This window comes from Limanda limanda, chromosome 16 (genome assembly GCF_963576545.1).
Source record: "Limanda limanda chromosome 16, fLimLim1.1, whole genome shotgun sequence".
Classification (NCBI taxonomy): Eukaryota; Metazoa; Chordata; class Actinopteri; order Pleuronectiformes; family Pleuronectidae; genus Limanda; species Limanda limanda.
The window spans coordinates 21,622,219-21,633,434 of record NC_083651.1 but is presented as its reverse complement, the minus strand read 5'-3'; the positions used below and the strand labels follow the sequence as shown (position 1 = coordinate 21,633,434).

At 38.6% G+C, this 11,216-nt stretch overlaps 1 protein-coding gene across 1 annotated transcript; it reads left to right on the top strand.

The window, feature by feature from the left end:
- The first annotated feature begins 3,673 nt into the window (after window positions 1-3,673).
- LOC133021566 (pyridoxal kinase-like) lies at window positions 3,674-11,149 on the top strand. Its single transcript, XM_061088472.1, has 11 exons — window positions 3,674-3,895; window positions 4,908-4,962; window positions 6,954-7,058; window positions 7,153-7,236; window positions 7,346-7,380; window positions 7,560-7,645; window positions 7,748-7,793; window positions 7,894-8,005; window positions 8,282-8,418; window positions 8,529-8,595; window positions 9,456-11,149. Exons 1-11 carry the CDS (start codon window positions 3,815-3,817, stop codon window positions 9,581-9,583), a joined length of 936 nt encoding a protein of 311 aa, XP_060944455.1. The 5' UTR covers window positions 3,674-3,814; the 3' UTR covers window positions 9,584-11,149.
- Window positions 11,150-11,216: the final 67 nt, after the last annotated feature.

Here is an 11,216-nt window from a genome sequence, read left to right as displayed (position 1 = left end):
ATAAGGGAATAACCACATGGACAAATTCAAACCATTATATTTGTTAGTATATATATTATAAGATAAGATAAAATAATCCTTTAGTAATCCGACAATGAGGAAATTTGCAATATAACAGCAGCAAGAGTCAAAAATAGGCATCAGTAAGTAAAACTAAGTCTAGGATGATAATACTTAAGTGTAATGCTGTTGACACAAATTTTTGTTGTGTTTTTTTTTACACTTTAAAATTGCTGCAACCCTTGGTTCAGCGGGTAGAATTTAGTGACATCTAGTGGTAAAGTTGTATGTTGCAGCTGAATACCCCTCACCTAACCTCCCCTTCAAAACATGAAAGAGAACCTGTGTTAGCCCTCAGTTGTTATCAAAACTCAGAAGGTGTTTAGTTTGTCCAGTTTGGACTACTGTAAAAAACAGGGGGGCCTCCGTAGAGAGGACCCGCTCCCGATGTAAATATAATGTATTTAGATATAAAGGGCCCATTCTAGGGTAAAGAAAACAACAATTCGTACAATTTAGAAGGTGGTTTAGGGTCCTATCAGTATAAATATATATATTTTATATTTGATTTCTTCCAATAGATCCCTTTCATCTTAATCCGGACCTTTAATACAGTTATAACATGTTTCCAACGTCATTGAATATGTATGTGCTAGTAATGTGCAATATTTGCAACATACACTACTTCTTCCTTAAGTCTTAGTAAAAGTAATATTCTAACATTGCCCTTGCTTGTTACCCCTATTTCTCAAACTTCTCACTTTATGGCAGTGTCATCAATATTTTGCATCTTCTTTTGTCTTCATAAAGATTCAGTTTACTTCTGTTCGTTTATGTTTTATTTATGTTAACTTTGTAAGGGTATGTACGTGTTTAGCTAGGATAAGATTTAATTCATTATGAAAGAAACGTTTTTACCAAAGATGCTCATTAGACATACAGTAGTACATATAGATTCATTTTTATACTTTCTATACTAACATAAAAAAGATGACAATAGAAATATAAAATGTGTAGAACAGAGGTGCAAATAGTTGTATGTAATATCAATTTCAGAGAGTTTTGCCACTCCCTCTGCAGCTGCTCCATGTTCATATCAGTGATGATCAACTTTCAGCCCATCCATCATACTTTTCCCTATCAGTCTCGGTGTTATTCACCCAGGTGTCAGGAGCACTGTGCTTTATGCTCTTCTCAGTCAATGCTTCAAACAGAACTTTCTACGTCTTAAAACTCCCAGCCTCTGATCTCAAGCAGTTCACTAAAACCTCCATCATCCCCCCTGCCTGAGCCCCTGATCCACACACACTGAGCAACATCAACAGCAGAATTTAAGAGAACTCCTCATTAGACAGGTCTCAACACTGGTGCATCTGCAGAATTGGCACGTTTTAATGTTCTCTAAGCTGTATTAATTAAGTCAAGTATTTGTGATTGGCAGTTTGAATAGGATAAAAGGGGATGAATCAATAAGGCCTTTGTGCTGGTGAGATGGTGGAATGTATTACACGCTGGTTTACTTTCTTTGTATGCATTACATGAAGTCACAGCTTTATATGTATGGGGTTTGAAGATACGTTTATAGACAAGAACACCCTCAAATGCATTTATATTTCTAAATGTGAAGGGGAACCTGTGACTATTATAAGTCTGATTTAAGTGAATCATTTTGTCTTGCCTAATGTCATCAATTTTATTCCCCTTTTACACTGGAATGAAAATTCCCTTTTGGGGCACTATGATTGTCCTTTACACTTAGTTTGATTTCACAGTGAAATTAGTAGTTTTATCCCCTCCATTAATTCAGGGAGCAAGTAAACAATCGTTCTCTTGTGCCCCCTAGTGGTGATGTAGACACACACCATTGGTTTTCATTCAGATCGATTGAATATGATACAGGGTTAGGGTTGAGGAAATAGCCACATCTTACAATAATTTACTTTTGCTTACATGCGCTAATGATTACATAATTTAATTTTACAAGAAATAGCCAAATGATGCTGACAAATTGTTGTGTCCAACCCATATGTGTAAATGTATCTTGGTGTATTGTGTGTTTAATTTAAAGTATCTTGCAAATTTAAATTTAATGACATTTATCGAGGAAAATTTAGCTAATTTTCTTTATAGCACCCATAACTTGCTAATATGTAATAATATTTAGATAATAAGATTCTTAAGAGGTGACAAAGAATTTTCACTTAACTCTCGTTCATGGTGACTCCCAATGTCTGTATGCCCAAAGTTATCAGACTCTGCTTTGTGAAATCTAACTCAAGAATAACAAGGACGGGAAATGGAGACATTTACCTTTAATACAAGCTGAGTATAGTGACACACCAGAGACAGTTGAACAGTGTAAAACGATAGAAAGTGATGACACAGAGCACAGAGCAGGTAGAGAACAACATTAAAGTGCATTAGTGTATGAGACAAGGCTGCAAGGTTCAAAAGGAGGAATATGAACATACATCTCGTTACAATATTATCTCTACATGTTTTAATCCCGTACGCCTCAAACCTGATGCAAAGCTTTAAATACAAGATACCCTGGCAGAACTAGATGTCATCAAGTATGTCTTAGAGAGTGAGCTCTCACCAAATGATGTGGTTTCCAGGGCTGGGGTGAAGGTCAAACTTTATGTGCACCTGTCCAGTTTCATGTGCCAGGTAGGAGGTCTGCACGCTCAGGTGCTGGGTGTGCCTGCCGTGCTTGGTGATCCAGCTCAGCAGCTAGTGGTAGCTCTTGTCCCGGCTGGGGAATTCCAGGGTGATCATGTAGTTCCTGCGGAAGAAGATCATCCCCACGTGGGCCCCTTTCCTGGCCATTGCCAGTGCTGTGCCAACCCCAACCAGATCAAAGCCTGCCTCGAAGTTGGGGTTGTCCCTCAGGCCGTCCAGGAGGTCTGACAGGGGCCGCATGACGATGCTGGAATCAGACTCTGAGATGCTGTGACAGTGTGTGGCACTGTAGACCTGCAGAGGAAGTGACACCTGTCAGTCTGTGCTTTCTCTCTCTCTTCTTTCTCTCTCTTTCTCCTTTGATGACTATGACTATGTCATCAAAGGAGCCTTCATCATTTAGGAGAGCTGTATTCCAAGACACAGCCACAGCTCCAGCTTGATCCTGTAGAAGATAGTCTACGTCCTTATCATTAGAGAATTCAGACTCAGAATCAAGACCAAGAATTGCCTCCTCATTCTCGTCATCAAGTTCTTCATGCACCGTTAGTCTGAAATGATTGGGACCAGCCATACTAACACTCTGTATAAAGACAATTTAAAGTATATTTTCAAATGCATATCAATCAGTCTATTAAGTATATACTGTTATATTTCGAGTTTTATTTGGTTGATCTAGCTATGGTTGGCATTGAAATTAGTATTGTACAAATTTGTCTTTCTTTTGTAAAATAAGACTAACATGCATCAGATGTGCAAAAGCAGCTGTGTGAAATGAATGATATTGAATGAATGATATAAATATGTTCAACAAAGCATATTTATCTTCCCAAGACAGTTAAGTTGAAAAGAAGTTGATTCATTATTAATTCTGGTAAGGAACTAAGTTAGGGCCCCTTTCTCCCACGTTTATTGCGAACCCTTGAACGCAGCAGTGTAGGTGTCCTTACAGTTGCCTGAGAGGAAACAGAGACTGTCAGAGTCAGCAGCAGCAGCGCCGCTTCCGTCCGTCAGTCTTTGGACTTGTCCGTCCCACGCCGGGTTGTGGTGACCTTCTTGTCCTCCTGTGTCTTCAGGCTGTCTCCGCCTGAGTCTCCGTGTCTTCGTGTCTCTTCAGTCGCAGCCGGCGGTCATGGAGTGTCGTGTGCTGTCCATTCAGAGTCACGTTGTCAGGGGATACGTCGGGAACAAGTCGGCGTCATTTCCTCTGCAGGTAAGAACTGTAAACTGCTGCTGGGGGGGACCACCATAGATATATATATCTATCGGTACCACCAGGACACCAGTAAAGGGTGAAAAGTTCCACTTACTGCTTCGAGCATTTAATATAACAGTGTATTAAACAACAGTTCCCCTGCTGCTTAAACCCCCCACAGGCCATTTTCTATTATTTGCTTTCAGTCACTAATCTTAATCGTGTTGTGGCGTCTTATTGCTCTCAGATATCAAAACATGTGCTGTTTTATAAATGAGTGGAAAGCCACTTTGCAAACAGCATGTTCATCATATGGTTACAGTCAGGTTGTCTTTTACTATTTCCACTACTCCTCAACCCGGGGAAGCTACAGGTAGCAAACAATCAAACGAGAAAGACCAGTAATATGTTTGGGTCTATGTGTCCAGGGCAGATGATAATAGTGTAATAATTTAGGGACTGTCTTGTTTGTTAGTTACCATCAGTGAGATTACTGTTGTTGACCATGTCCCTTTATGGCCACAGTTTATCATCTTCTAATAGCTCTAATAAGAATTGATGTTGTGATCACAGTATTGTGTTGACAGTGGAATTTATGTGAAATTATCTAAATCAGGGGTTCCAAAAACTCTTCAGCCCCCGAGACCCCATTATCCCAAAGTATATTGACTTGAAAAATAGGGAACTTCATGTTGATGTCACAATGTGTCCTGTTTTGCTGAATTGACCTTAATGCAACTGATGCTTCCTCTTATTTGTCATCTTCACCGTAGAGGTCATGTGGGGACAAAGCCAATCAGAAGGCTAACAACATGTCATTTCTAAATTGTATTTGTAATTCTTCAACCCCTTCTCTATATTTCTGCCCCCTAGTTTGGGAATCAATGGTCTAAAACATGCAAAAAAGCAGGAAATGGAACATAAACTGAAAGTGGATGAAAGCAACTCTCAAACCAAGCTGTTCCCACAGAAATGAAACTCAGACGCTGCTCTGTTTAACTCTTTTACTGCTTTATTTCTCTTTTGTCAGGTGCTGGGCTTTGAAGTGGACTCTATCAACTCCGTCCAGTTCTCCAATCACACAGGTTGGCTGAGTGACTTCATGCATGCACGACAGATTCTCAGCACTTGGTTGTAATTCACTGAAAATGACAGGAACACACAAGACAGTAAAAGAGCAGAGGACAAATACTAGAAGCTCATATAACCAGTGCAAGTTAGGAAATCTTTTGTTATCCATGACAATGATCAGAAATAGATACATGTTTGGAGCAATGATTGTTTTTTTTGGGAGTTACACAACTTGTAGGAGTCTGAAACAATGAAGACAAACAAACCCTTTTGATCACTGGTGGACTCCACTGTGAACCTTGATGAGGCCTCTTAGGTGTCGGGGGGCAAAGGTGCAATGTGCAGAGTTACTCACTGTTAGAGTAATTTGTGTTTGCTGTGTAAAAACCTTTTGATCCGACACGGTGGAATACAGTCACATCAGTGTGGTTAATTCAGAAAGTTAAACCCTCTCCTCACAGTTTACAAAACTACAGAGTCCAGACGGCCTAGGTCCATTTGAGTAGGTTGTGTCATATAGATACTGTTGTGAATCATTTACTTTTTCATTTTGTATAGTTCAAACAGTTAAAGAACAGCTGATGCATAGTTCAACACTTGAGCCGTCAATAATCTGCTCTGTAAGGAGACTACAATAGATAAAATACTTTTTAAAATGACTCAAATATATGTTATAATATTGTTACAGTGTTCTCTGAGGACCAATATAAAGAGCTTCTAACAGTTGCCTCATTGTTTAGATGCATTGTGACAGAAGTTCATGTTAATTCAACTTATATAAGTGGATATTATCTTAGGCTATAAATAAATAGATAGTAAATGCAGTAAAATCATTACAATGGAGATATTTAACATACACTATTATCCAACTGTACACAAGGTAGATTATCATACAGTTAACTGACTTGTGTTTATATGTGTGATGGTCTGGATTTTAAAACCTATTGTATTACGTCTCTGTCACTTGTTCATCACGAAAGAAGTTTGAGTAGGCAGAAGTCGTTTCTGTCAATCCTGTCGATCATATGTGGAGGTTGATGAAAGACGGAGATTTTTACCTCCTGCCTGTTGGTTTACATTAATCAGTAACTCTATGGTCATCATCCCACAGATACATAGTGTTAGTCATTTTGAGAAGTCGGGCAGTAAAAATGTCAAGGTTAAAAATAAACACGTGAAGGTCAGAAAAAACACGTGAAACTTTATTTCTCAGGATTATGATCTGAGACCCATGTGCCAAAGTATGTGAAGAATGTGCTTTCACCACAGGTGCAGTAAACATGATTTAAACATCCTCTGACTGGGAGAACTGCTCAGTGTCCAGGCTGCAGTCCTACTCTGAGTTCATTCTAGTTTGAGTAAACAACATTAATATTCATAAAGTTTGACTTTCAGTGGGGGCATTAATGTTCATATTCCCCTCTAACTCCAACGAATGCTTCTTCTTGTGAACTGTAAGTTTGCTTTATGTTAAGTTTCCTCTGCAGTAGGAGCAGCTTTTTCACGATCTGTTCTAGGTTAAGGTTGAGAGGGGGACAAACACAGTGGGAAGCTGGCAATCAGGACACAAGCATCCCATTGAGTCAGGTTGGAGGCCCTGTTTGGCCCTGGACAGCACACAGAGGAGGGACCACAGCTGAGGGAGAGTGGGGGATGGGAAGACAGAGCAAAGAAGGGAATGTTTTCTTAGATTTTCTTAAATTTCGTCACAGCTGGGATGATACAGTGAAGCTGTGTTTGTATGATTTCAAGTGATACAAAAGCTTTTGTGTCATGGTTTCCCACTGACTCTCAAAAAGAAAAAAGTTTTGAGCTCAAAATTCAAAGTCTTTGACCTGTGAAAAAGCTTGAATCCTTAAATCTACATCTGTCTCATCAGAATGTTAGAGCAACATTTTCTTTTAGCTGATGCTTTTGCACATCTCATGTGTATGTGCATTAGTGTTTTTATTAAATCCAAACAGCATTAAGAACTTCCAAATGTCCTTTATCTCCTGAATGTCAGGCTACGCCCACTGGAAGGGACAAGTGCTGACAGCAGAGGAGCTGATCGTACTGTATGAGGGCATCAAGCTCAACGAGGTGAACCACTATGACTACATCCTCACAGGTGAGTCAACGCATGATAACGTTGATCCTGAGCAGCTGCAAAAGTAACAATAAATCAACTAGGCTTTATTTTTCTTTTTGCCTTCTTACTTAAGGTTACAGCAGGGACACGTCCTTCCTGGGAACGGTGGTTGATATTATTCAGGAGCTGAAGCAAGCCAATCCGAGCCTTGTATATGGTAAGTGTGAAATTGGGTTTTTCAAATTAGAAGGAAGGATGTTACTTTTCTGAAAACATTTTTTGATTAATGTTCTTCCAAATCTGAATTTGAGTTTTATTCTCCACAGTTTGTGATCCTGTTATGGGCGACCAAGGTGCTATGGTAAACACTGAATTCCCAAACATTTGTCTTCCACATCATTGATAACACTTGTATCTGTGTGTTCTTTTGAGGCACACATTTCAAAAACACTTTATTCAGTCTCTAAAACTAACTTCCAGGAATCATAATAATATGTGGTCATGCAGCTTTTCGCTAACAGGTGATACTTTTCTTTTTAGTATGTTCCAGAGGAACTTTTGCCAGTCTACAGAGACAAAGTAGTGCCTTTGGCTGACATCCTCACCCCCAACCAGTTTGAAGCAGAGTGAGTTCACCTTTTGACATCATCACTGAAGAAAGTACAGAATTAACAATGCAATCTGTCTGTCATTACTATTACATCTGAATACCGTTTGTTTTTCCACAGGCTATTAACTGGGAGGAAAATCAAAACAGAGGAAGACGCTCTTGAGGTAAATATCCTGAGAAACTCAGGTTTCGCTGCATTTGGATTTAATTTCCGTCACCAAGAAGCAACATTTTTGAGAAAATGAGACTTTGTTTATTTTCCAGGTGATGGAGCTTCTTCATAAAATGGGGCCGGACACTGTGGTCCTCACTAGTACGGACCTGCCCTCAAAACTTGGGGACCAGTTCCTTGTGGCCCTTGGGAGCCAAAAAATAGGTAAAGTGTCAGAACAATTGTCTCCCAAAAGAGTTCTTTCTTTAGCCGTTAAGGAGAAATTAGATTGGAATTTAGTTTTCTTAGCGGAGAAAATTATTGTATGTACTCAATGAAGGTAAACAATGCAAAACTATGTAATTAATGGGGATGAGATGATATTTAGCATAATGTCAAGGTGAAGCTCAACTACATAACAAGCCACTAATGCTTAGTGCTGTTTAACCACTGCCCCTGCCAACTTCGATATCACTCCGCCGTCTGTCTTCCTCACTGCAGTGAAACCAGATGGGACCAAGACCACTCAGAAAATCTGCATGGACATCCCCAAAGTCGATGCTGTATTTGTGGGGACAGGAGACCTTTTTGCCGCCATGTTGCTTGCCTGGACTCACCTTCACCCGAAGGACCTGAAGGTCTGCAACACATTTGTCTTTTCACTCAAACAGTCTCATCAATCTTTTTACACTGTGTAATTAATATATTCTACCTAAATGTAAACAAATCTCTCTTCTGTTTTTCACAGGCCGCCTGTGACAAGACTTTATCAGTGATGCACCATGTCATTAAGAGGACCATTGCTTACGCCAATGGTAGATCACTGTCTCTCCTCTTGGATATGATTGTTGTTATTATTGTTTACCTGACATGAAGGAACAGTGTTTGCTTACTTTTGCTGTAAATACGTTTTAAGTCAACCAGTAGTAATGCCTGCCACTATTGTGATTCATGATGTGGTCACTAGTATTATCTCAAAGAATTCATGTTCACACGCAGATTATAATAATCCACATTGTTTTTTCTATAGTGATGAATCTATTACAAGTAAATAACATTTTGAGGAAGGCAAATAAGTAATGTAATAACTGTTTTCATAAATAACGCTTTACAGTATTTACAGAGAACACGATTTAAATTTGACTGCAAGGTTGACCCCAGGGATTTGCAGGGTATTAAAAAGTCTAAAAAAAGTAAAATTTTAATTTAATTTTAGGCCTTGGAAATTATTTCATTATATATAAATGCATGTTGGCAGGTCTTAATAATGTTTAAGCCCATTTAAAATGACTTACATCACAATTTAAAATCAGCTGTAATAAAACTACAAACGATACCAACGTGGAACTGATAATGTATAGTCTACAAACTTTTATCTAAGAACACTCTTGGCTGTTCCAAGGACCATTGATATGTGTTGTCTCTGTCTGCACTCTGTGAGATATCTTGCTATTTTGAGTGTTATTCTGTACTAAGCCACTTCACATCATCTTCATTATGATGGAGTATAAATATTTCTGGATCTTTGATATTCCTTCATATTTGTCTTCTTGAATTTCATTATTTATGGTCACAAAAGTCTTACATTTAACTTGTTGAAACATGCAGAGACCCTGGACCAGTAAGTCAGTCCGAAACCCTGGTGTTTTACTTAAGCCTCTCTTTTTTCTTTCAGAGGTCGCTGGTCCGGGGAAAAGGCCCAGTGCTGCACAACTGGAGCTGAGAATGGTTCAGAGCAAAGCCGACATCGAGAATCCTGCCATCGTAGTGGAAGCAAAGGTTTTAGAAAAGTCCTCTCAATGAAGGCAGTAGCATTGTGTGTGTGAACATTCACATCATGCTGGTACGAATCAGTTTAGAGTCTGAGCGCCCCGCCAGACACATGTAGGATTTTCACATCAAAGACTGTCACATGTCTCTGCCTTACTCTCTGAGGGAGTACTACTATGTTTCGGGCTCAGAAGGATTTGTTGTATGCACATACTGGAATCACTGCCATGTGTCTGTACTATGGCCTTTTTAGATGGTACCTACTATGATCAAGATTATTTTGTGCGATTAAAACATTTCATCTTGTTTAAAGGTTCAGTGTGTAAGATTCAGTGACATCTAGTGGTGAAGTGTCATGCTGCAGCTGAATACCCCTGCCCTAGGTTTACATGTTTAGATTTTACAGTCTGGGCTACTCTAAAAACATGGTGGCCTCCATAGAGAGAGCCCACTCATGATATAAATACATATGTATATATACGTATGTAAATATAAAGGGCCCATTCTGGGGTAATGAAAACAACAATTCGTACAATTTAGATGAAACACACTAATGAAAACATCACGAGGATTATTTTATATTCAGTTTCAGCCAAAAGGTCCCTTTCCCCTAAATCTTACACACTGACCCTTTAAGCTGAGGAGAAAATACACAACTCCAGTCTACTTGTTGTGGTTAGGATAGCCTTCATAACATGTACTTAAAGTGGGATGCTCACAAGGCATTATAAGCACAGCCGTGAACTATTAACATATTATCAAAAACATGTGTTAGGTCAGAAGTAATACACTAGGCAGAAGCAAAGAGGTCTCTGTTTCCTGGTGGGGAAGGAACAAATGGTAAATATACCAACCATTCTAATCATAGTGATGATGTCAGTTATTTTACCGCATTGTGACTTCTCTGAAATCTTGATGAAGATATGAACGCATGCAGTGTGCTTATATTGCACTTGGGTGTTTATCATGCACTTTAAGTCCTTATACATGTAAGATTGGATGCAATTGCCAAAATATGAATTAACAGTTACATGATTTCAAACTTATTTTTGTAGTGCAATATCTTTTCCATGGTTACCATTAAAATACAGTGTCTGTAATTGCTGAGGTAATGTAACTTCCATCTCATGCAATGAGTATGTAGTCTTTAAAGTTTTAATTAACCCAAATTATGTGACTTTGTTTTGTTTTAGAGAAATCGTTACTTTACTGATATTCACGAATCTAGTTGTCTAAGATTTTTTCAAACTGTTGTTCACCACCTTTTTTAAATTATGCAATGCTTTCTTGAACTATAGGGGATGTGTTACATGTTAGTTTCATGTCTTAAGCATCTCAAATTGAGGTATTTGCACAGATAATCTTTAAAATATTTAGTTATTTTCATGTTTGACTATTTGTCATATCTCAAGAACAGAGTCGGTTATGTGAGACCTTGCTGTGTAATAGCCTTAACAGGGTTATGAAGGAGAAAGAAAACATTGGTTGTGAATGTTTTTTGTGTCCAAATAGCTGATCTCCAACAACACATAATATTAGAAAGTCAAGTGCCAATCTTGAACTGCTGCTCTTATCTAGATGAATATAAGAACAAGAATAATAAATGATTAATCTTTTACTAAAACTGTGTTTTGATATCCATCAATTATCTCTAGCACTTATCTTT

Excerpts from the sequence above, each read along its gene's own strand:
- LOC133021566 (XM_061088472.1), top strand. The coding sequence starts at position 3,815 with ATGGAGTGTCGTGTGCTGTCCATTCAGAGTCACGTTGTCAGGGGATAC. Across the intron at positions 8,419-8,528 it reads TTCACCCGAAGGACCTGAAG|GCCGCCTGTGACAAGACTTT; the intron begins GTCTGCAACACA and ends TGTTTTTCACAG. Across the intron at positions 8,596-9,455 it reads GACCATTGCTTACGCCAATG|AGGTCGCTGGTCCGGGGAAA; the intron begins GTAGATCACTGT and ends TTTTTCTTTCAG.